The sequence below is a fragment of the Mauremys mutica genome, chromosome 1 (genome assembly GCF_020497125.1).
Source record: "Mauremys mutica isolate MM-2020 ecotype Southern chromosome 1, ASM2049712v1, whole genome shotgun sequence".
Taxonomy (NCBI): domain Eukaryota; kingdom Metazoa; phylum Chordata; order Testudines; family Geoemydidae; genus Mauremys; species Mauremys mutica.
Genome location: NC_059072.1, coordinates 259914430 through 259941581, shown reverse-complemented (window position 1 = coordinate 259941581; position 27152 = coordinate 259914430). Strand labels below are relative to the sequence as shown.

Below are 27152 nucleotides of genomic sequence, written 5' to 3'. Positions count from 1 at the left end.
ATAGCTTTGGGCAATGATGGCTTTTTTCAATTAGCAATTTGCTTTTCAAAGTTGGCCCATGTGTAAATTGGCAGGAGCACTCAATGAGCTAAATCAAATGAAGCTGAACAGCCAAACATCTGAAAAGAGACAGCTTTATCTAGGCAACTTGCAAAAACAAATCAGAGCAACAGAATTTTTTAAGCAACACAGAATTCAGTACAACAATCTGTCTAATAATTTTGCTTCAAGGGACAGGTAGGTGTGGAAAGATATGGACTTGAAAAGTTTTGACTTGATTTTTTTATAAATGTTCATATACAAGCCTACACTTTTAAAGAAAAAAAATATATGTGGATTTAGGTTTTGCTAGTGCATGAAAAATACAAATTTAAGGTATAGATTTGCAAGTAGTTATTTTTAAATGATTTCTTGAGCTTTGTATTTTTCTTGAATTGTACAATATTTCACAGCTGAAGGACATGAAAACAAAATGGAGAGAAAAAGGAACATTAGTTGTTCAATGACTGCATGTCACATTTGATCTAGACTGTAGAAAAATAAATTAACCAAAACACATTGGTCACAATCCATCTGTAAAAACATGGCAATGTAGGTCTAAATTTAGCAAAGCACTTAAGAATGTGACATGTCCCTTTGACTTCAGTGGAACTCTTTTATGCTTAAATTTAAGCATTTACTTAAGTGCTCTGCTGAATGAAGGCTGTAGAGAAGTACAAAGTGAAGACACTTTTGGCCCAAAAGATTTTCAAGAAATAGAAAGTTATATCCATGTGTTATGCTAATACAAAATAAGAATTATTACTTTTTCTTTTCAGGAAGAGGCACTATATAACAAAGTCAAACTGAAATACAGCTGGTAGCAAATGAGCCCCCAAAATCTCAGTGATTCAAGTTTATAAGAAATTTCTTCTAATCCAATCAGTCAGAGCCAGCCCCCTTGCAACATGTGAAGTACTAGCATATTAGCACATAGCCCCACTGGTTTCAGTAGGATTATTCAAAGAATAAGGAAGTAAGGGTCCACAGACTAGCCCTTCCTATCTACAAATGTGCACCTCCCCACTTATCTATCTTGACCTTGATAGCGTTGCTGTCATGTACCATAGCCACAAACTGTATGCTATTCTTCCCAGCCACTGCTTCTAAACTCTCCCCTCAGGAGCAGTCTCTCCTTACTCTTAACAGTTCAAATTTCTAATCAGTTGATGAAATCGTCCCCCTGTAAGGGCATCATGTTGTTGATAACCAATGAGAGTTTTTCAAGGCTCTATACCCTTGTCAAACCTGGGACCTTGATGGGATTGGTGGGTGGGAATGGAGAAATCAAAGTAGTTACCTTGGGGGCTGCAGGAGAGAGTTTACTGCTTCTAATTTCTTTTATTTCTAGTAGACATAGCTCAAAGGTGGGGGGGAGACTAACATTAAGTAAAAGATCTATTTTAGATCATTTTTCACTGCAAAATATTCTTCCAGTGGATAATAAGGAAGGAATCTATCATAGCCATCTTCCTCAGCTGCTCAGTAGCACTCAGTGGTTATTATTTCACTAAATACATTTTCCCCTTAAATGCCACTTTGTTGTGCTATATTTTATTCAGTCATGATCAGCATGGTGCTTTAATTCTGTGTGAGTAGCCCTGTGGCCTGGAGCCTGAGAGAGAAGAAAGCTCAGCACTGTCACCTGTAGATGACATGGGAGAAGGGCAGACCAGAGCTGCTTAAGAACTGCAGATAGGCAGAGGATCTACTGGGGCTGGAGTTCTCTGCCAGAATCTGCTGGAGAGAAAAAGAGGTTGACTGAATGGACCAGGCCTCATTTGCATTTTAGTTATGACAGTTTGGGGCATTTGGTCAACATTCAGGTAAGTTTTGAATTTGGGGGCAATAAAATGCAACTGACTTTGTTGGAAAATGCATTGACACTGAATGTGCCTGCAATCACCTGACCAAGACTGCTGTCAGGTGCAGTTGGGTAAGGGAGCCTGCGCAGAATTAAAAGAGCCCAAAAAAGACTCCTGTTTTCTGATGGGATCACGTCTCTGGTGGTGAGGACTCTGTCAAGTGTCCTAGATACCACTTTTTCTGAGTTGAGACTGTGAAGAGTGCAGGGCAGTGGCAGCTTCAGGGCAGTGGTAGCAGCTTGGTGGTAGACAGCACAGAATGGTGGCAACAGCAGCTTCTCTGAGGTGACGGACATCTCAAAGCAGCAGTGGCAGCGTCTTTGAATAGCACAGAGTGGCAGCAGATCTAAGCAGCTTGGTCTGAAACTATAGACAGAGCAGCAGCCTAGCCAATGGACTCTGCTGTGGGCCTCCCTTCCTAGAAACTGAAGCTGGGTCAATCTGGTAGAGCCCCCAAAGCAGCACAGGCAACATGGACCTGCTAGAATCCTCAAACCCAGGCCAGCTAAATGTGTGGGTAACTGAGGAGCAGGGAAGTGACCAGAACACAGCAGCCACTCACAACGGCCAAAGGACTGAGGTTGGACTATGACACACTAGGAAGGTGAGAGTCTTACATCATAGAATTTGTTAATTTATTAATAGTTGGTTTGCCCAAATTCATTCTGCTATCATCCTTTTCTCCCTGTTGTAACCCCTGGACTCAGCGCTTGCAAGTGGGGAAGAATTGCCCATCAGGGTTGCCCAAGGTTGTGTATATAGTTTCCCAGGTTTCTAAGTGGGGGCTTGAGCTGGTTTTAAGTAGGTCTTTAAGGAAACCTCCTAGAAAATTGAACCCGGCCCTTTTTGCTACCATCAACACCTGGCAGAATGGTTACATCTGTTCTTTCTTAGTAAATGTTTCCTCAAAGGCAGAAAACTATCCAAGTTCCCATTTATTTCTTAATACAAAGATGGAATACGGAAAGTGCTTGCTCTGCTTTTTATTAATGCACAGCTTACAATGCAGATAATCCACATGATCCAAAGAAGAAAAATAGCCACTTTATGCAGGTGTGTGGGCACGGCTGAGCTGGCAGGTGCTGCAAGAAATCTAATATAGGTCTGAGGATTTATCCTCGTTGGATAAATATGTAATCCTTCAAGTGGTTTTGCACCCAATACCTCACTCAGTAACATTACAAGAAGCTATTTGGCATGTGGCATGAGGTACAGTATTTACAAAGCCATGGCACAATAGTGATTTATCTTGTTTAACGGGGGATGTGGGGGGAGGAATGACTAATACCCAATCTCTAATATTTCTTGGAACCTGGAAAAAAATATAGCAAGAGAGAATCTTCTTGCCCAGTGACAAAAAAAATCTTCAGGGATTTTTCAAACTAAATCTGCATGAGGCTATCCAAAAACTGCATCTTTTCTGTCAGTTTGAGGGATTTTTGGGGGGGTGGGGACTATTAAGTAGAATATTCTGTTTGGCTCTACTCTTACATTTTAATACCAGATGTCACTGTAAAATGAAAGGGATGTCAATCAAAAGCATATCTATTAGCTCCCATGCTCACATAGGCTTTATTGCTGCTAGACCGTTGTAAAGACAATCCAAAAATTCTACAATACCTCCTGTCAACTACGCCAGAAGGTTACACACTTTATTATTATGTATTACATGGATTCCAGCGGCATCTAGAGCAGGGGTGGGCAAAATTTTTGGCCCAAGGGCCACATCCGGATGGGGAAATTGCATGCAGGGCCATGAATGCAGGGCTGGGGCAGAGGGTTCAGGTGCGAGAGAGAGTGCGGGGTGCAGGAGGGGTGCAGTGTACAGGAAGGGGCTCAGGGCAGGGGTTTGGGGTGCAGGAGGGGGTGTAGTGTGCGACAGAGGGCTCAGAGCAGGGGGTTGGGGCACAGGAAAAGTGCAGCAGGGGGTTGGGGTGCGGGGTGCAGGAGGAGTTCAGGCCCAGCGCCGCTTAGCTGGAGCGGCTCCGGGGTGGCAGGGGTGAGCAGTGGGGCTAAGACAGGCTCCCTGCCTGCCCTGGCCTCGGGCCGCTCCCGGAAGTGGCCAGCACCACAACCCTGCAGTCCTGGAGGAGAGGAGTTAGAGGGCACTATGTGCTGCCCTCCCTGCAGGTACCTCCCCCAAAGCTCCCATTGGCCATGGTTCCCCATTCCCAGCCAGTGGGAGCTGCAGGGGACGGTGCCTGGAGGCGAGGGCAGCACACAGAGCCCTCTGCTCCCTCTTCCCCAGCGGCCACAAGGACGTGGTGCCAGCCTCTTCCAGCAGCGGCATGGGGCCCACGGCTCCATGGGGGTGGCAAGCCCGCGGGCCAGATCCAAAGCCCTGATGGGCCACATCCGGCCCGCAGGCCGTAGTTTGCCCACTCCGATCTAGAGACCCAAACTGATTTTGAGGCCCCCATTGTGCTAGGCCCTGTACATGAGAGACAGTCCCTGCCATGCAGAGTTTTCAGTCTAAGTTGATAAGACAGACAAAGATTGGGAGAAGAAACAGAAGTGAAGTGACTTGTCCAGCAAGCGAGCGTCAGAGCTGTAAACAGAACCTTCTAATTTCCAAATCAGTGTCCTGTTGTTTGGACAGTGCTATCTCTCAACTTTAGCTGAAAGTACTATAAAGAGTAAAGACAATTTACCCTAACATTATACATCACCTTCATTTTGTGCCTAATTCTGCAATGCTTATGCTTTCTCTTCGAGTAGCTCCATTGATTTCCCTGGGATATCATAGTAGGGTGGTAAAGCTATTCAAACTACTTACAGGGCAATGTAACACTTTGAGTGAATAAGGGTGGCAGAACTGGGTCCTTCATTAATAACTGAGTAAGTGAGACTATTAAGCAGAATATTTTACTGTTGGTGTATTCACAGTTTACATAGCCTTATTTCTAAAAAAGCACACTCAAATGAGTGCACTGAGATGATGTAACAGGTATTATAACAACTTATGTGGTTAGATAATTATAATTAATATTAATAATTTGTCTTAACTGAACATACCTTAATTTTGTAGCAGAAAATACAAAGTATTTTTTCTCTCAGGCAAAGTTTTGAGAAACAGTTATTTAAGAAAAAATATCATGCTTGTATCCATGGATTTGTAACCTATAGGTGTTGACAGTACAGTGTCCCAGTAAATGCCTTTCAGATTTTATTTCCATGTCCGAAGATTCAGGATTTGGTTCAGGGAGCAGGCAGCATATGCTCTGTGTGGGCATGTCTGATCACCATAGGGAATGCTATGTGGAATGTTTGCAGGACGGTACGCCTAGGGTCAGTGGGTAGAGGGAGGACACAGGGTGACTGGATAAGAGATTTGGGGAAGTTGGATGGGGAGGTTAGGAAGTGGGATACTTTGCCCTGGAAGGGGAGTTGAATGCAGGGAATGTAGGGGAAAAGGTTTAGAATAAGATGTGTGCATCAGAACTAAATAACAACAGGACAGAATTTTAGTAAACCTCATCCACCAGTTTTCCTACTTCCCCTCCTGATGTTTATAACTGTTACTTGTTCCATCATGCCTGTCATTGGATTGTAATCCCTTTGAGACAGGGATTGTGTCTAGCTGTATGTTTTGTACACTGCCTAGAACACTGTGGGGGTTATCAATATATAATTTTCTTCTCTGCTTCTCACCGGCCATTTTCTCTGTTTTGTTAATTGCTGCTCCTAAAAAATCCAAGTGCTACATATTTACTTGTGGCTTGGCTCTTTCTACCTGGTGTGATATGCTGCCTTCAGTTCAAGCAACTAAACTAAGTGAATGGCAACTAGCTTCTCTCTCTAGGTTTTCACTTGCTGCTGCAAGGCGCAAAACAAACACGCTCTGCCTAGTCTGGCCTCTGAGAGATACAGCTGTAGTCTAATTATTTCTCCAGTCTTTCAACAAAAAGTTAAAGTGATACACACTTAAAAAAAAAAAAAAAACCATGGCCCAGATCTTACTCCAACTAATTCTCCCATCTTCCCCCACTGACTTCAAAGGGTATAAATAATAGCTGCATTTACCTGCATACCTTTTTAAGGCATTTCTAGACTGTAGTATAACCTTACAGATATCCTGCTACACTAGCCAAACACATGAGTTTCTTGTTTCCTGTATGATTAATAATTAATGCTTATCTTGAATGCACTTTACAAATATAGTGCAATCCTCAGACAGTATCACAGATAAGTCTCCTCACATGAAGGGATAGATACATATTACTTCCATTTTGCATAAAGGGATTCTTAGGCACATCCATTACGCGACTTGTCCAGTACCACAGAGGGAGTACGTGTCAGAACTGGGGTTAGAACTGAAGTTACTGACTCCCAGTTCTCTGCTCAGACCACTAGAGCAACCTGCCTTCCTTTGTTAGCAACAGGGTGTTCATAATTAGTTTGCAGGATAAGTAGCTTAATAAATGTGGAGGGGTCATGTGCATCTGAGTCTATTAATTCAGACTTTCTGGGCCAAAGACATAACGGTGCACTGGTTTTACATTACCAAGTTTCTTCACACAACCAAAAAGGCTACGAATTTCATTCTTAATTTGAAATGAAAATCTAAATATTGAAAAATAAACCAGTTTTTAGTAAGACCCTAAATTATATCTATTTATCAGTTTTTCTAGGCCTGCAATTCCTATTGTCCAAACTCCTGATTTCACTGTCATTGTCTAAGAATACTAATTGTGGTATAAAGATAGAAGAGAAATACAGATATATACCCCTAACCTTATGTGTTGCATTTCTTTTCTTTTCCTCCCCTCCCTAACCTTCTTAAATGCATCTGTTTTTAGAGTCAGCCACCTTAGATCTTTGTTGCTTTGCTTGGGCTTGAGCAGTGGTGAGCTGGAGCAGGTTCCCACTGGTTCCCAAGAACCGGTTGCTAACATTAGACCTCCGTGGAGAACCAGTTGTTAAAGGGCCAGGGGGTGGGCAAAGAACTCTGGTCCGCGGGCCGGACCATCCTGTTGCTCCCAGGATTCCCAGCTGGGGAGGCTGAGGATCCCCAGGCCCCTCCCCCGCCCCCCCGCCCCCAGCTGCAGCATGGCCAGCCTCCGGCACCAGCTGGGCAGCTCAACTGAGCTCAGGAGTCATCCTGCTGCCGCTTTTTGAGCCGCCCGGCAAGGTGTGTGGGGGGGGGCTGCTGCAAGCTCCAGGGCTGGCCAGAGGGGAGGGGAGGGGGCAAGTGGGGCAATTGGCCCAGGCCCTGCAGGGGCCCCCGGCCCCATGAGGATCTCTCCCCCGGCCCCTCCCCCACTTCTTCCACCCCACAGAGCCACAGCATGGCCAGCAGCTGGGCAGCTCAGCTGAGCTCTGGGCTGCTGGCAAGGTAAGGGGGTAGGGGGCTGCGAGCTCCGGGGCCGCAGGGGAGGGGACAAGTAGGGCAATTTGCCCTGGGCCCCCAGCCCCATGAGGATGTCTCCCCCGGCCCCTTCCCCACTTCCTACCCCACCCCACCCCACCCCACCCCCCACAAAGCTGCAGCATGGCCAGAAGCTGGGCAGCTCAGCTGAGCTCCTGAGTCGTCCTGCTGCTTTGAGCTGCCGGCAAGGTAAGGGGAGTGGGGGCTGTGAGTTCCAGGGCCGTGGGGGGGGGGCAAATGGGGCAATTTGCCCCAGGGCCTGCAGGGGTCCACGGCCCCACGAGTATGTCTCCCCCCCGCTCCAGCCCCTCCCCCCCTTAAATCAGAACTTTTTATAGGGAACCGATTGTTAAGATTTTGGCAGCTCATCACTGGTCTTGAGGGTTCCACTGTCAGGTAGGATCTGTAACCAGACCTGCATCTGGAGAAATGAACCAGCTGCAGCCTCCCCACCTTTACAGAAATACAGAAAACCTTGATCAGTTGGATAGTTGCGTAGGACGGTCTTCCCCTGCCCTGGGCTGAGCTTTGATGCAAAGCCTTAGTGAATCAAGAGCAATTAAAGACACACGCCCTCTTTTTCTTCTCTTCCACTTGCATGTGTTTATGTGTTTCAGTTAGTGGCTGTGTCTGAGGGGAAAATCTAGCCTCACTTCCACAGCCAGGAAGCTCCTCCTAGCAGAACTGGTGCAGTTCTTCAGTAAAAGTGGGGATGGTGGACATGAGAGGAACAGGCCGAGAGTGTATGCCCCTCTCCACAGCAGTGCCTAGGAGCAGGAGGGGGTTGGCACAGGCAGTTCTGGAGGAGACTATTTCTCTTAATAAACTACATAGGAATAAAAGGGCAGCATGACCCCAGGCCACCTCCAATACACGAGGCTTCCTCAGACAAGGGCAATGATTGCATGGGGCAATGATGAATACAGTGTTGACCTTGTGGTGCTTTTGTTCTTGTTGCCATGGAAAATATGCTGCATGTTAATTAGTTTACTTAATTTTTTTGCATTAGCTTGTACACAGACATGTGTAGGTTAAATCAATCATTTGTCAAGAATCTGATGGGTTGGCCATGTCCTTGTCTGGGAAAATGGCTGACATTGCATTAAACAAGTGAAAATTGTCATCTCCACTAATGGAAGAGTGAAGGAAAACTGTCCTAATCTCATAGAATTCATTCTAAAACTGAAAAATCAGATCTGTTTGGGGACTTTTCTCTTCCATAGCATAGCAGGGGAATTAGAAGCTGTATGGAACACCCAAGCAACTAGCACCTGTGAGAATTTACAAGAAAGACACAAGGGACAGTACTTTTCATTCCCTAGGATTATTTGAATAAGAAATACTGAAAGATGACAAAAAATGTCAGCTTGAATTAGGAAGCAAAGAAGTAAACAGATTTGACTGAAGAGTGGGGTGTTTAGATGTGTCCAAGATAAGAAATTAAGGGGCCAAAAACCGGCTGAAGACAGTAAGGGTCAAATTTTCACTTCGGCCTTTAAACTTGGGAATACAGCTTTTTGATGGTCACCCATTTGCATGTGAAAACGGGGTAACTGCACAAGATATCATTTAAGCAGACTAATTATATACTTGTCAAATGTGGGGGGCTGAAGTAAGGCCCCTGTGTCTCTATTTAGGCATCTTAATAAAAATAGCCTGAATTTCAGAGGTGCCAAGAACCCACAACTCTCACTGAAGTCAATTGAATCAGCATGTCTGAAAATCAGACTGCTTTTATTTAGGTGTCTAAATAGGAACTATGGGCCTAACTTTAGGAATCCACATTGGAAAAATTTGGCCATATATTTCAGGACTGATGTACTGCTACTCAGCCTCTCTGACAGTGACTGGTTTCCGGGAAGGGCATTATGTATGTTATTTGGGTCTGGATAGCTCCATTGAATTCCCCACCAAACTACAAAAATCATCTAATCATTTGTTTCAGAATAGCAGCTGTGTTAGTCTGTATCCGCAAAAAGAACAGGAGTACTTGTGGCACCTTAGAGTCTAACAAATTTATTTCAGCATAAGCGTTCATATACATATCTCCTGTCTGTGTGTTCCATTCTATGCATCCAAAGAAGTGAGCTGTAGCTCACGAAAGCTTATGCTGAAATAAATTTGTTAGTCTCTAAGGTGCCACAAGTACTCCTGTTCTTTTTATCTAATCATTTGGTGACTGATCCTGCTACCCTTATACATAGTGAGAGGCACCTAAGACCCAGATCCTCAAAGGTACTGAGGTGCTAAACTACCATTGATTTTCTTCTCTAGCAGCACTGGATTTACTGGTAGGTGGGCTGGTTCTGTGCTAAATCAGAGCAAAGAGTGTCACCTACTGAATCGCCAGCACCACTTCCTGTGTAGCATATAGATGCTCTTTGGAGTTTCACTTATGTTCCTTTACAGGTCTGATTTTCTTTTTGCTTCCAATACACTTTCTTTTTTTCCTGCTAAGCCCTTAGAACAACACTTTCCTAGCTCCCCCTATTCTCTTTTTTGGCATTGTTCAGATGGTAACTTGAGCGTGTGTTCCAATTACATGTAGATGTCTCTCATTTTGAAAAATTCCAGATTATTTTTAAACAGCCAGAAATCTCCTGGAATACTGCAATGGGAGGGTACTTCCTTCATCTATTCTATATTTCAAAACTGTCACAATTGCCAGACAGTTTATTATGTATGATAAACCAGACAAACCAGTTCTCGCTGGTAGAAAATGCATGCGTGAAACTGGAGGTTAAAATGTTAAGATACAGTCAGGTCTGCCTTCATTGGTGGAATTGTATGCCTTTCCTCTTGCTGAAAAAAAGAAAGGTTCCTTCCTTCCCAGCGACTGTGCTTTTTTTCCCCCATTCAGAGTGGGATGAACCTCAGGAGATTTGGGATCATTGTGGTAAAGGGGTTAAACAGCTTTATAAGCAAAGAATATATGGGACTAAACTTGCTGAAGATCTTAAAATATCATCTAAAAAGCAGCATATTTGTATAGGAACCATCATGGGACAACCATGGAGCACAAAAAGCTGCATTTTAAAAAGAGCTCTTTATTGGTCAAGTATTTTAAAAGTGTATTTTTAAACATCTGGGGCTGTGAAACCAGTACAGCTCAGATCTATACATTAAAGGAGAAGGCAGGGGATGGCAGGCAGCCGTGAAATCAACAATGCAGCACCTGGTTCCTGACCTAAAATGACTATGAAACTGAAGATCTCATCATTGGTTGCCACAGCTCCCTGCAACATGATCCCTTTCTAATATATTTTTCTAATGCTTCTTTTAGGCCTCCTGTAAACTGTCGCTGCAGCAAACCATCCCTGTGAGCTCTTTCTGTGGAAACAAAGTATAAAAGGGAACAAATGGATTCAAGTTTTCTTCTATCTTGTTATCACTCCCAGCAAGCAATTGTGTCTACTTGCTACACTAGGCAAACTCAAGATTTTTTAAAAATAAGCAAGGGTCCTTGAAGCCATCTTGAAACCCCACGATTCCCCCAATTTTACTCCCTTTCTGCCATCAAAACTCTATATTATAATAGTCACATTTACAGCCAAGGACTGAATGCATCAATATTGCTTCTCAACTGGCCAGCCGTGTTGTTTCTCAGCACTGCAAAGTATGCGCTCTTCACTTCCAAGGAACAAATGCAGCTTTGACGTAGGCAGGTAGAGCACTCTCATTGAAGTCAATTGAAATTGTGCCTCTTACACTTGGGATGGATTTGACCCCAGATCTGCTGTCTTATCCAGCATTCCTAACTCTTGACAACAACCACTAGAGTTTGTTGAAAGCCAGTGTGAATTGCGACTGGCTTTCAGATGGCTGCCCCGTGCTGCCCCTTTGGTCAAGCGGTGCCTTGCAGTTCAGTTTCCCATTTGGAGCAGAAACTGGTGACCCATAACCAGGTATTTTTTACATTAAGGATGTACATTTTCCACACTAGGGGTGAAATCCTGGCCCCAGTGAAATCAACGGGAGTTTTGCCATTGACTTTAATGGGGACACAATTTCACCCTTGGTGCTAAAGGGTGCTTCCAATCATATTAGCTCACTCAGGGTATGTGTTCATGAATTACAGTAGATAGCTACATCCATAAAATCAATTAAACTGGTCCATATGTTACTGTAGCTACAATGTACTGGGGACTTATTTACACATCTTGAATATACATTTCTACTCTGGCTGTCATGAAATCAGCACCTCAGCCTTGCCATTACACATGACAGGTGCTTTAAATTACAGTCAATGCCTAATATTTCCTTTCTTTCTGGTGGCCAAATTATGAGGCTCTGCCTTGAGTTAAAATGGTGCTTATTGTCTTGGTGACAAATACCCTCTTGAGGCTCACTCCTGGTTCCTTGGTCCCATGAAGATATGCTCACTGCTGCTGGAGGAGATGTGCTGATGTGCTGATGGACTCTGAAGGGAACCATGCCAATCTCTTCCCAACACGATGGTCAACCTGATGCAAGTTTGAGGGTGGGATCAGAAAAGGTGAAAGACGCAGGGGTTCTTCTGAGCATGGATGATTTACCTGAGCAGAGGGGAAGAAAATGGATGAAGGGCTCCTTTGGAAAAGGATTTTTATGCCCCAAATGGGTAGCTACTTGATATAATGTTAGGAAACTGATGCAGGAGTATTTCAGGGATACATGGCCTATTTTTATGTTGTGAGGGAAATGTCCTGAGTTCACGGAAAAGAAACAAAGTTAGAAACCCATTGTGAATCGTGACTGCAGCCAATAAAATATAATGCCTCTCTCTGGACAGGATCTCTAAGCGATGCTAAGCACTTTATATTCCTATTGATGACAATGGGAGTTAAAGGTGCTTAGCACATCCCACAAGGTTTTCAGCACCTCAAAGGATCAGATTCTATGCCTGCAGACAGAAATAACAAATATAGAAATGGATTGTCAAGAATCAAAGAATTAAGATAAATGGAAACACCTACTACCTGTATTAATTTAACAGCTGAGCTGTGGGAGGGAAGATGAATCAATGTGGGTGAACTTGTTATACATAACTAATAATTTTTATAACAGGATGTATACTTACTGTAACCCAACACCTAACTGTCTCAAACATTCCTTATTAGGTCCAGTATTGTTTAGTATATTTATTAATGATCAAAAAAGGGGGCTGAGTAGTGAAATAGCAAAATTTGCAGATGACACAAAGTTATTTAGATTAGTCATGACCTGAGAGGAGTGGGAGGAACTTCAGAGAGACCTAACTAAGTAAGGTGAGTGGGCAATATGTTGGCAAATGAAGCTTATTGTTGATAAATGCAAAGTAATATACACTAGGGGAAAACTTTTAAATTTACAAGGTTCTAAATTAACTCTATAAACTTAGGAAAGGGACTTGGGTGCACTGCAGATAGCTTGATGAATATCTCTGCTCCATGTGCAGCTGTGGTTAAAAAAAACTAACAGGATGCATAAGGAAAGAGATGGAGAATATTATGTAAAATACTATAATGCCCTTTTTATAAATAGCTGATGCAGTTATATATGGAAGACTGAGTGCATTATTGGTCACCCCATCTCAAAAAAGATATTGTAGAATTAGGGGGGCAGGGTTCAGAGAAAGGTGACAAAAATTATTAGGAACATGGAAAATCTCTTGTGTCCACAAAGATTGAAAAGATTGGTATTGCCTGCCTGAAAAAGGAGATGAATGAGAGAGAATATGATAAAAGTATACAAAATAAGGAATGGTCTAGAGAGCATCTGTTCTTCTTGTATTACAACACAAGGATAAAGGAATTAAAAGGTGTGAAATTCAAAACTGAGAAAAGGAAATGCTTTCTCATACAGTGTGTAACTAGACTGTGGAACTCAGTACCACAGTCATTGAGGCCATGAACTTAGCAAGATGCAAGAGTGATGGAGCATTTAAACAGAGATAAAGAATATTCAGAGTTATAATTAATGATAACAAAAATGGTGGAAGGGATATTGAAACTCATGCTTCAAGGCTTAAGCCAATCTCTAATTATTCTAGATCAGGATGAGACCTAGTGTTTACCCCACATCTGCCAACTGTGGGGTTCTTGTATTTTTCTCTGAGGCATCTGGTACTCACCACTGGCAGAGATTGAATACTGGACTCGATGGACCTTGGGTCTGATCCAGTCTGGTAATTCCTGTTCCTAGCTCTGCTGCATTCTTTTCTCTTGCATATCTGACCCTCTCTTTTACTGGTTATGCAGGAAATGTAACTGGTACAGTCAACAATTTTGTTAATCTTCAAATAAAATAATTAGTAGCTGAAAAGGGTTTTTGCATAAATAACATTGCTAAAAGGCTTAACACTGCCATATTTTTAAATAGTTTAATTACTATCTAATTTATAGCTCTCACTTGGCTAGTAATCATGGACCAAATTCCCTGGTGGGGTAAATTGGTGCCGCTCCACTGACATCCTTAGTCAATTTACATCAGCAAAGAATTCCTCCCTCTATTTCAAATAACATTTCTAGACTTCAGACACGGCCCAGGAATACCAACAATGCCCTGAGAAGGAATTATGTACCTCTGGATCATTCTGCAGTCTGTAAGGGATGCTGCTAGGCTAGCTGCTGCTGCTGTCTCTTCCTGTCTTGTTGATGATCATCGCCACACACGGGATCCTGCTTATATAAGTGTTAAGCCAAATCTTCCACTTTGCTCCCCGACAACATATTGTAGGGAAAGCACTCAACCGTGGTGCATCAAGAGATATACCCAGATATACTCTAAGGGTCAATTTCTGCCCTCATTTGCACTCCTCCATCCATTAGTTACTCCGATGCAACCCCACTGACTTCCACACTGTTGCATAGACATACCTGAGGGCCAGAATATGTACATTTTGTACTGCTCAGTAACGTCACATGAAATTTTCCCTCTGTATTTAGCATACGGTATTTGTGTTTGGCAACTTACTCTACCCAGGGCTGACTGTGAAGGCCAGGTGCAAATTCTAACTTGTCTAATACACAGCAGCCCATCCTCTGATCAAGGAAGAACACCAAAAGCACACCACACTAGTGCTCTGCATGTTCCACTGGCTCCCCAATCATTTCCAGATTCAGTTCAAATTCTTAGTCCCAGTCTTAAAGCATTCCTTGGGCCTGGGCTTCGCTATTTGAGTGACCATCCATGATGTACTCTGACAGTTGTGCACAACGGGGCCACTGCAGTTCTATCAGCTTAATTTCTTATAAGGTCTGCATGGCCATGGTATCTGATTCCCCTCAAAATGATAAGACATAAAGATATTTATATCTCCCCTGTCTAGTTAGCTGGCCCTGAAATGTGTTTATTTATTTGTGCGTGGTGCTACTTTGGGAAGGCTGCATTTAAGACGTGCCATTTGCTCTCATGCTCATAGCCACCTGGATATCTTCGGCAAGTGAGTTTTGTATTAGTGGCCAGAACTAGACCTGGACAGGAATTTTTCAGCTACAGTAGAACTTCAGAATTATGAACTGACCAGTCAACTACACATCTCATTTGGAACCAGAAGTACACAATCAGGCAGCATCAGAGACAAAAAAAAAATTAAAAGAAAATATAGTACAGTACAGTGTTAAATGTAAAGTACTAAAACAATAAAAGGAAAGTTTTTAAAAAAATAAAGCTTTAACAAGGTAATGAAACTATTTCTGTTCTTGTTTCATTTAAATTAAGATGATTACAAGCAGAATTTTTCCTCAGCATAGTAAAGTTTCAAAGCTGTATGAAGTCAATGTTCAGTTGTAAACTTTTGAAAGAACAACCATAAGGCGTTGTTCAGAGTTATGAACATTTCAGAATTATGAACAACCTCTATTCCTGAGGTGTTCGTAACTCTGAGGTTCTACTGTAAACATTTTTTTAACTGAAAAATGCTGATTAATCAAAACTGACAATTTGCAAAATGGGGTTGCTTCTGATAACTCTCCTGCCTCAAAAAATTATTGGGGAAAAAAAGTGTTTCAAAACTGTTGAAACATCTATGACGAAGTGGGAATTTTCTATAATATTTTATGATGCCTATGTGTGCCTCAGTTTCCCCTGTATATGCATGGTTATCCAGTGGAGGAACAAGGCTTAAGGTATGGTCTACACTACATGATTAGCTCAATGCAAGGCAGCTTATGTTGACCTAATTGTACATGTGCCTACACTAAAACTGGTCTCCCACCACTGTAAGCACCCAGTTATGCCAACATAGTCACACCACCTCCCCAAACAGTGTAGCGCCATGGTAGATGTACTTAGGTCAACACAGCACAAGTGTAGACACTGCATTAATTAGGTCAACCTCCCACAGTGGTCCCACAGTGTTCCACATTGATTGCTGTGGTCACCATTGTGAACTCCACTGTCCAGGGGTCACAGGGACTGGAAGTCCCCCCTCCCCTCGAAAGCTCCGTGAATTTTTTTAATTGCCCAGCTTGATGAGCACACCAAGCAGCTCTCCATTGTTGAGTGCAACTGCCCAGCTGACCATGCTGGCCCCATTCGCCAGATGCACTCCTGCCTGGAGTAGACAGGAGACATTGGAGCTCCTAGGCCTGTGGGGAGCACAGCAGGCACAGCTCCAGTCCAGCCATAGGAAAGTCAATACCTATGAGCAGATTGCTAAGAGGCATTGGGGTGGGGGGTGCGTGTGGCCTGTGGGTAATTGAAAAGGACTGGCTCTGGGCTAACCAGAATGGACTATGCTTTAATCTTCATTTCCCTGTGCTAACCTAAGACCTTTCATATTCTGTGTGCCGGGTGACTAAAAAATGGTTACCTTGTTTTGAAAAGGCTGCCTGTGTCATTGCAAATACTCACTGAGATCATTGTGCCCTGAAGGGGCACAGTACAAGCCTTCCTTCAGACTCCAACCTGGCTGGATATGCCACAGGGAGCCAGAGAGAGAGAGAGAGAGAGAGAGAGAGAGAGCGAGCTCACTGGGACAGAACAACCAGTCTGGGAATCTGTGGAGGCCACAGACTTGCCCCTGTAGAACCATGTGGGTCTTTGGGGCCCAGCACACTAAAGGGGTCACTGCCAGGAGACCGTACAGGCTGGGCATTAGACCAGCCCTCAGGACAACATCCCATGTAAACATTTTTTTAAATGAATAATTCCGGTTTTTCAAGTCAAAACAACTTTTCTTTCAAAATGTTAGTAAATATAGCCTAAAACCAAACTGTTTCAACTGGCTCACACCAAAACATTCCTCAATTTTTTGGTTTGTGAAAATGATTGAGATTTTTTACTTTTTGTTCTGATGGGAAAATTTGTCTGAAATCTTGAGAAATTCCTCACAGGACAGAAACCCCATTTCCTGCCCACCCTAGGCAGAACCCAGGACGAAATGCCTGCCCCCAGGTCATATTAGTGTCCATGGAGAACCCTCAACTGAGATCAGAACCAGCACAAGCCTGATTGTTTCGGCACATTATACAAAAAACAAAACAAAAACCCTTTTGCACAAGCCTTTGCTCAATTGAAGCTCATTATTATTTCTTATCATCAGATCATGACTGAAAGAAGAGGAAGAAAAAAAATCCAAATACTAACAATTTGCCCAAGATATAGAGAAGAGCCCATTATAGACAAATGTATATTTGACATCTAGATCCCTTGATGATTGAGGACAGTGAAATGTAACAGAGGAATATTTCTCAAAGCCACTGTATGAAAGCTATACATAAATGTAAGCTGCCCTGAGAATCCCCCACATGTACCTAGACATTAGTATATTACTAGTGTCTTCAGTGAGGGAATGCTGTGCAAACATCGGGAGCAACCAGCTGCATGGAGAAACAAAAATGCTTGTGTAAGTACATTTCTGACAAATGTAGTACTTACTATTTTATCTTTAAAATATTTTAACTTTGGGGTGTGGGATGAAAGGGAGGGGGGGAAAAACCCTGCTGCTCTAACACAGACTGTTAGCATGGGGAGAAGGGGAATTTATGTTTTTGTTGGAGGAGCTGTGTGTTAGTATAAATTGCTTGTATTGTATGTAATCACATAGGTTACACTAGCTGGTATCCCAACCCCCCCGACTTCAGTTTTATCACGGCATGTCATAAGAGACTGAACGGACAGTGCTACATAAATAAGCCCAATGCTGGCTGACACCATACAAATGCACAGAACAGTAAAACTACTGAAGACTTTGACTTCTCAGTGCTGACTATTAAAAAGAAGTATTGATTATTGCCAAAAGTCAGTCTATCTTTCAAATACTTGCATTCACCTGTGGGCTTCAAACTAGTCATGGTCTCTTGATTCTGACCAAAGGATGTCTTCCAAAGTAAACTACTTAGACTTTCTTGGGAGCAGATTTACTAAGATTTACTTTAAAAAAAACCACCACACAGCTGAATGTTTTTGTATAGCACAATCTACTGAGGAGAAGAAATGTAAAACCAAATGGAATTAAATGAGCTCATCTTGAGTTTGTACTTAGGAAATTCACTGCATGCATTTTTTTAACTCGGACAATCAATTTAATAAATACTAAATGTCTGATGAAATAACAGGGAGTTCCCGGCTAGAGGAGATTGGAAAATAGGTGAGTTGTAGAAAATCATGAAAATTTTCAACAAAACTTTGTTTTTCTTTTTCATCAAAAATTTTTGATCAACTGTCATCCAGACTCAGCCATACAAAAGGAAGAAATTCTATGTTAAAAAATTCCAAGAGAATCATGCTCTTTGCACCTTTAGGAACCTTTTGTACTAAAGCTTGTTTTGGGCTACATCTCCCACTGGGGAAATTAATTTAAAGAATCTCTTATCCCCGTCAGCATATGTCTGATGAAGTGGGTATTCACCCACAAAGCTTATGCTCCAATACATCTGTTAGTCTATAAGGTGCCACAGGACTCTTTGTTGCTTTTTATCCCCTTTGGAAGCAGCAGGACAGGATGTCACCTCAGGAAAATAACAAAGCGCACTGGCCTGTGCAGCACAACCAAAAGAAAGCATGGTCTGCAAAAGTGCGTGTCCAGCTGCGATCAGCAACCAGGCTCTAACTGGGGATGCATGATGCTCCTTTTCAAAGCAGCAGCAAAATGTATCCCACTACTTGATCTGTACGTTTGAACCATAGAAAGTGCCCTGATTGCATGGGTTCTTAGATCAGAAGGTACATAGGCCAGTGTTCCTGCTCCCCGACCTTGCCAGTCCAGGAAGGATTTGCCCCATAACATGTACCAAAGGATCTTGGGGTTGGCAATACTGGGTAAGTGACTGGGACACGGCACAAGGGTATGTGATAATGGGACTGAAGGAAGCTAACAATGTGTATACAAGATGTCCACCATTTTGGTAGACACCAAAAATTCAACTGGGGACCTCCAGAGATAATAGAATATTCTTTACTGCTAGAGCTAAAGAGCCAGGTTCTGTCACTAGGGCCTGTAACGGACTCACATCCTCTGTATATCAGGCACAAGGAGAATGTGTTACTGATCGTGGGAGGGGGTTATGCATAGTAGGAAAGGGAAAGGAAATATGAGGAGTAGCTTATATGCAAGAAACAGATGGCCAGTAGTGACAACCCCACAAATTCAAAAGTCATGAATCAGGCTCCCCAAAATCACTAGATTGGCTTAAGAATCACGAGATTTTATAAAGTAATAAATTTGGAGTTCCTTTTATTTGCCTTCTGGCTTTTCAGGCTTCAAGATCTGTGTTCTCTTATGTTTCTTCATAGTCAGGAAAGCTACAAATTTATAATAAAAAAAAACAAAAAAAACCACAAGAGCTGAGATTCTCATGTGACCCCATGACTCCAGAAGGAAAGGCTTTTAAAATAATACCAGATGTCATGAGACTCATAATAAAATTGCAGTAGCTGGCAACCCTGGGAGCGCAGGATGTGCAAGCAAACAGATACTGTAAAAGTAACTAAGGGGGCACAGACCATTTGGGTTAGTGCAGAGGGTGCAGGGAGCTGAGGTGACAGACTATTTGGTGGTGGATAGTATGCCCAGAGCAGAGGGGACAGACCATTTGGTGGGGGGGTAGTGTGCCCAGTGCAGAGGGGGGCATAATAATTGAGTTTAAATATTGTACTGAGAGGATGAGAAGAGACATTTGAATTGAAACCATTTTTATTATACATTTGCTAGTAAGCCAGCCCACAATAGCTATTTTTAATAAAAGTAAGTAGCAAACTACTGTCTATGTCCAATGAAATACAAATTACAATTATTATGGAAATTAAATATCACTTATAAACACATTGTTATTAATATAGTTTTCAGTCCACTAATGGTAGTGCTAAGTGTAGTGACACTTCTATAAAGCATTCTCTCCCCATTGAGGGGATTGGGGTGCCATAATACAATCAGCATTGTGGATGAGTGTAGAATTCAGGACTGTGAGAATATTGAACCAGATGCTAAACCGAGCAACGTTAATTTACACCAGCTGAGGATCTGGCCAGAGAGTACAACACAATCACTTTCCCCAAGTTGATACCCAAAGACCGGAGAGATGAGGCAGGCCCTCGCTACTTCTTGTTTAATTAGTTGTATTCTAGCAGCACCCATAGACACTGTCCATACATGTATGAAAACACAGACCGGGCCCCACAGGGCTCAGTATCTAAGTGGCAAGGGGGCTTGCGCTTTTGGATCTCTAGTAACTCCAGCTGAGTCCAGTTCCTGGCTACCCTCTCTCTTCCACTGGCTTCTACTCTGATCCTATCTGTGGCATATTTGAATGCTGGTTCCCACTCTCCTCTGAACTGCATGTTCCTTCTCTCCTCCCAGTATCCACTGGCCGAACTGCCTAGAACCTGGCTTCCCCCCTGCTCATAGTACAGTCCATCACCTGGCTATCCTGATTTCCCTTTCCAGTATCAGCACTTTTCTCCATGTCCTGTTCAGCTTTGCAACATCTTTTCCAAAATCTGCACCAAGCCATTATCATCAGCAATGGCACAAGAAATTCTTGTGTCCAGCTATCCTCAGAACTGGGTCTGACATCTAGGTCAAGTTTGGCTCCCCACTGTTCTCACAATTACTGATTCTTCTCTGCACCCCTCCCTGCCATTCCCAGCACTGCTCAAGCAGATTCTTCCCCCCTCAGCTCCACCCCATCCTTCTTTAGGACCTGCTTTCCACCTCCATCATGTGTGGGTAGAACCTTGCCCATGTTTGGCAAGGCTGTTAGGCTCTGTTCCCACTTTTAGCATGGGCAGAAGTTCCATGCACAAATAGGAAAAACACCACACCTCCTATCATTCTTCTTTCCATCATCACCATTACCTGTCTGACAACTACTAAGAAGAACATGAAGCCCTGATTAATTAAGCCTCAGAGCATGCCTGTGAGTTAAATTGTATGTAGATAGAATCTCATTTTACAAACTACAGAAGAGTCAACAAGCCAAGGCCATGCAGTCCGTCAGTGGCAACAGAACCAGAGTTCCAACTCCCAGCTCCCTTATTTTTCCAAAAAGTCATCACCCTACTTGCAGTCTGATGCTTCTCATAGTGAAGTAGCAACTGTGTCACCAGTGTGTTTTGTATTTTACCACACCGGGGTTTGTTTTCCGCCCTCTCTCCCCCCTACCCCGCTTCTGATTATATCTTTGGTGGCTACAAAGACCAAGATCATCCTTCAAAAGTCGTTTTCCATATTTTATTGACTTTTCTGATTTCTCTTGCTATTACACCAGTTTTTGAATGAGTAAATTTTCTGCAGAAAGGGAATTTACAGTGTTCATGGAATCAAAGTGTGTCACTCACTGAGTGAGCATTTGATTGATGCAACATTGCAATGTTCAAAAAAAGAGAGAACACTTCAGACATAGGTAGTAACATTTTGCTATGCTTACTCTGTGAGACAATATTTCATGTAATAGATTCTTACTCCACTTTAGATGGATAACAACTGTACATTATAATTTTATTTTCCACTTAGCAGAGCCTATTGACTCAGACAGACTCCTACTGGGGAACCAGGCTTCATAATGAGGGCAGTAAATTTTGATTTTGTGCTTGTTTGATAATTAATAGTGCAGTGTCAGCAGCAGTGCAAAAATGCAAGTACATTTTTTTTCTCTGCATGTTATAAAAGATGGGCTAAGTCAGCAGCTTTATGTTGGGTGTACTTCTATAAGGCACATACCATTCACCAAAAGAAATGTAACGGACTGAATGGAGTGTCTATCTGTTTATTGATATGCCCCCCACCCCAGCAATAGAGTATCTCAGCACCTCACAATGGTGAATGTATATTCTCATAATACTCTAGTAAGATAGTGAAATATTGTTAACCCCATATACAACTAGGGAGTGGAGACAGGGAGACTAAAGCCCTTGGCCAGCAAAGCATCCCAGTAACTTTAAGCACGAGTAGTCCCAAACAAAGTCATCTACTTGCATAAGATTTTATAGGATCAGGCCCAGGTGACTTGCCTGAGAAGTCAATGGGACTACTCACATGCTTAGTTTTACATATGCTTAAGTGCTTTGCTGGAGCAGGGCCCAAGTGACTGGCTCAAGGTCATACAGGGAGTCTATGGCACAGCAAATTAACGTCACTAACATTCTCTAGGCTTCCCTCAAAAAGTATAAAGTATAAAGTATAAAAAAAGTGTCAGTGCATCTCATGCTTCACCTATAAGTTTACTTTTCACCTGTCAGCCATTCTTTCCTTGATTATTCAGCAAAGACAATTTGACAAATGGGAATTACACGACCAAAAGCGATGAATAACTAACTGCCTTTCTCGAGTGGAAACTCTTAAGACAACTTGGCATCAATTGTTAAAGTGACAAAGGCATCTTTCCCCTCCTCAGACCTCCCCATATATTACTCTACACATGATTGTTCAAATTATGTGCTTTCATGGTGACTGGGCTTTGTGGAAAAAAATGACAGTATTTGTTAAATGTGGGTGTCAGTTGTTTAAGTGAAAATTATAGAGCACCACACCCACATATTCTGTATTAAGGCTTGTGTTAGCTTGTATGTCATAGGACCCAATCCTGGGAAATCTTACGCACTTTAACTTTATCAACATGAATAGTCCCATTGAGTTCACTAGGACTACTCACCGATAGTAAAGTTAAACATGTACGTAAGTATTGGGAGCCCTGGGACACTGAGAAATCCCACTGACTTTAAGTTAAGTGTCTGCAGGTCAGACACCAGGTCCTCGTTCCACAAGCTGATCCATGTTAGTAGGCTCCTATGCCTTAATGGCACCCACTGACTTCACTGGGGCTCCGTGTGGGCATAGTGATCAGCCAATACGAATCAGGTTGCAGGATCAGGGCCCTAATTTGAAACAAAAGTAGACTTAAGTTCTCCCTATAAATCACTAGTAGCTGTGGAGAGTTTTTTTTTAAAAAAGAAAAAGAAAACTAACAAAAAGGAAAAAAATAAATAATCAAAAACTAAAGAAAATACTTAGAAGGCAAGATTTCCATAGGAAAAAAATATTTTATTTTTTTAAGAACAAATTCAGTTTGAAACAGTCGTGGAATGTGATTTTCGTAATTTTCATTTTCTGGGGGCTAATTGCAATGTGGAACTAAAGCAGATTTCAAACCTATGATAGGCTAGTTAAAAAACGAAAGAAAGAAAGAAAGAAAATTATTTATAACTCAAGCATAATACTGTGTTACTTACAAACTGGACAAAGAAATTCTTAAATAAATATTCATGGTACACACTTACAGCACAAATATGCAGCAATTTGGCAACCTTTTATACCATTTTTTCTCAATACAGTGCAAAGGGGAATGACACTGCCTTTAAACAAGCTGTAGCTAAATACATTGCAAAATTCAAATTTTATACAAAACATCTTGCTTAGACTTTATAAAAAACCAACATTGCTCTATATACACAATCTGGTTAAGAAAAGCCATTTCTATCTTGTTTTCGTGTGTATCTTTTTTTATTTAAAAAGGTGAATAAGGCTACTGTAACACCCCAAATCCATATACAGTAAATCTGAACCTATTTACAGCATCTTCACTTAGACATGATGGTGCAAATTCCAAGTCGGGTGACTAGGGATGATAATACAAGCAAGGCATTTACAGTAACTTTTCAAAGCTGAACCAACGTCAAATAAAGGAACAGTTGGTAGATTGTCATAATGCTGCACCAAACACAAAACAGAAGCACAGTACATTTTTTCAACTGGTTGCAGGTTGCTCTTCATCAATTCATCTGATTTTTTTTCACAGTTTAGTACATAACCAGAATGTAGCCAACTGATGAAACATACACTTGATTTAATTAAAATCAGATTCACTATGCCTTTCTCCTTTTCCCCTTTCTCCCCCTCCTTCAAAATAAAATCTTAATGACTTACAAGAAAATCTTGTATGGATGGTTTCACAGAAAGGAGGGGTTGTTGCAAAGAATTACATATGTACTGTAGTTAGTCACCATGGTAACCTTCCACAGAACCAGGCTTTTTTTTTCTTTTCTTTTTTCCTCTCCTTTTTGACCAACATCATTTTCAGGTTCAGGAAATAGAGAGAGTAATCATTTCTATGACAGTTCATTTTTTTGCAGGTGCTCGCTGGAGGTTTGAGAACCTTAAAATGCTGTTGCTACATTTTCTTTCCAATTCTGAAAGCAAAGTGTTACCATAGTAACATGACCACGTTAAAGATGTCTATTTTGCATAGCACATAAAAAGTAGGATTCTTTTTGTTGCTGTTGTTCAGCGTGGGGAATGTGGGGGAAAAAACATGCTAAAGCAGAAAAACTTTAACCTGAAACTCCCCTTCTGTGTCACCTGCTGAAATCTACAGAACACTTCAGTCCATAAGGCAAGGGAAAACACAACACAGAAAATAAATGCCGGAACATCTTGTCATTATAAAATATATGATTCAGTAACATTGATTTCCTGGATTTCTGGGCTTGTGTTTCCTAGTCTATGGTTATGAGAGACGCCTTTACAGGGCTTTGTTATTTTTGTATTTGCGCTCATTATTGTTATTTTTGGAATGAAATTGTTTTTTTCCCACAAGCAGTCATCCAATTTTTATTTTTATTTTGTAATGCTGAGAAATTAAGACCATTTAATTGCCACAAATTAATTTCACATCTTCTGGTGTAGATTCTGTGCAATCTCAAAATATATATTAGAAAAACAATCTTTCACTTTATATTCCTTGTGTTTTATACACCTATTATAAATAAGTCATATCGTCCTTCTCCCTCTCAGTGTCATAATTTATTTTATCCTTATGGTAAGAGGTTTTCCATATGTGCTTTAACTTTGAAACAGAGCACCAATGAACTGCTGTGTCAGTCACCGTACCTACACTGCACTGTGCAGGGACAGCCCTACCATAAACCAAAGAGTCAAAAGGCTCAATCAGAAACAAAATCCTGTTCTACTTGGAGAGCTGAGAATGTATTTAATAACTCCATTGGTGATGGAATTACTGCTCTTTTGACCCTTTGGCTTATAATCATCTCGGTCAGATTTGGCTCTCCGCTATTTTCTTAAATGCTTTCCCTGTGTTTAGTAAAATGTGATAAGTATAGCAGCTGAGTCTGCTTAAAAAGTCATCCAAAGCAGACTACGATTTTGCGACAGCGTCCAAGCTGTATATCTTATTGCCAGTACCACAACAGTTCTGCCCTAATACATCATCAGCGGCCTACTATTGTCTTGTCCTCCAGGCCTGTTCATTTATTAACAATACCCCTTTGTCCTACTGTATTGAAGGTACTATTTTTTTCTGCACATTGCTATTTGATAACCGTGAACTCCTTCAAGTGCAGCCCTAATCCACTGCGCATGTTGTGTCTCCTACTTGCCTCTTAAAACTTAGCACACCAAAGTGCTGTGCTACCTAAATTATGTTTCTTTCTGGCTTCTATTTCAGAGGCAGCAGCATTCAACTGCAACTGCAGTCAGCCCTTCCCTGCCACCGTCCAGTCCTGGTCTTGACTTCACTGACAGCCTAACTTTTGGCTGGAAAGCTCCTTATTAGCAAACACAGTTTCTATAAATGTATTACCCATTCGAGAGAGGCTGCTGTAGCAGATGCATGAAGCATGGCACTCCAAATGTTAATGTTCCATTAGTGATGCAGGAGGTGGAGTGAATGGAAATCTTATGTGAAGGATGGCAGAACCCTGGATAACAGAAATAAATGTAACAGTGACGGACTAAAAGCAAGAGAATTTAAAAGTCTTACTTAGATGCCGAGGTCTGTGTGACAAATCCAGTCTGCACTGAGAGAGAGACACAAAAAGTTGTAAGATTGCATTTCAAGCCTGATATCCTAGAGCACCTTCCCAGGATGCCTAGAACTATTAAACGTCCACAAATCACTCCATCTTCCCTTGGCTTTTGTACATGCCTGGATGCCTGCAGCACATGGCTTCGAGGATGATGAATGTAACAAGAATACAGCAATCAGAGAATGGGTATCTTCTACGGAAAGTCTTCCAGCTTTTAGTGAATGTTTGTTCACTGAGACAGGAATTCTACAGACTAGATAAGCTGTCCAGCTCAAGAAGGCTCTCTGAGAAAAGGGTGTTGCCTCTTCCCCCCGTGCCTGAGTCAATACTAGTGCACAAGGAGGTCATCACAAACCCCAACAGAAAGCATCTGACCAGTAAGTTTCCTCTATAACTCAAAGGTACCACAGTTTGTCAGACTTTGTAATAAATGTTTGCTGGACTCTGAGGAGGCATCTCTTGAACTATATACACTGGATGTCCATAGTCTCCGCTGACCTTTTCATAGTGAGGGCAAAAAACACTGTCTGCAGTCCTTAGAGGAATGATAATGTCACTTGGCTCAGACCCATTGTTGTTGCCACTACGTTTTGGGGTGGCTAACGTACTAAGTGACAGAGCTGTAGTGTGCTGAGGTGAATGCTTCCTGTGTCTTCTCCGGTACTTCAATAAAAGAACCACCAAAGTGATGATGATGACGATGAAAATGATGCACCCTGATGCAATCCCTGCAAATAAGGCCACCTCTGAACCAAGTATACTGGAATGTCCAGCCTTACTACCATCTGTGCTGGATCCTAGAAAGAGAGGAAAACACAAAGGAAAGTTATCACTGTCCTGTGACCATTTTATGGTGCTTAATTTAAAAATGTGAAGACTCAGCAGGACTGGAAGAATTAACTGGCAGCTAAACTTTGACAAACCAATTACCCTGTTAGGTAGCTAAATACAAACAGCTGAAGTCAGCAATCAATATTAAACAAGACTTTCTGTCTGTTGGTCTTACTTTTATGCTGCTCCCAAACCGCATTGTTTTCTTTTCATATATCATCATCCATCAGCAGCAAGGCCTGGGACTGACAAGGCAGCCTTTGATACATTCTGCATCTTTTAACAGATGCCGGCCAGCTCAAGGCAGCAAACAGGGAAATGGCAAATCTCAGGACAGCTGACACTTTGGTATCATAGTGTTGCTACTTTCTCTTTCAGATCCTAGTTTAAATTAAACCACGGATTCTGTCTACGTATTTTGCTTACTAATGAAACAAGGAAGCTGCAGGCAGTGGGGGAGGTGGGTAAAATGTTTATGATGCAACTAGTTTTTATTATTTAAATTACATTTATTTAAAAAAAATAGATTTGGAAGGCAGAAAAACCTCTCACTCTGAACAGCCTGCTGAGTGCATGGCATCATCGCATTATCAGTTTGTCACAAGAATTCAATGAATTCTTACTTAGAAAGTTTGAAATAACTTCCCTCTCTTGATGCTCAGTTCCAGATGCAATAATGCTGTGGATGCTAAATTCTCATAACTATCAACTCAGCCTACAATAACCTTAGCACAAAATTGCTGACGCCTGCTCGACAACTGCCAACTCAAAGATTCATTAGCAGGGTAGCAAATAATGTAGCCAGTGAAGACAGACTTGAAGCCATT

The 27152-nt window shown here is 42.0% G+C and overlaps 1 protein-coding gene across 1 annotated transcript in view; it reads right to left on the bottom strand.

The window, feature by feature from the left end:
• Positions 1–21856: 21856 nt before the first annotated feature.
• Positions 21857–27152, bottom strand: part of EFNB2 (ephrin B2) — a 54360-nt gene continuing 49064 nt past the window's right edge. The window contains exon 5 of the mRNA XM_045008313.1: positions 21857–26291. Coding sequence (XP_044864248.1) covers positions 25909–26291 — 383 coding nt within the window. The 3' untranslated portion in view covers positions 21857–25908. The remainder of the gene's footprint in view (positions 26292–27152) is intronic.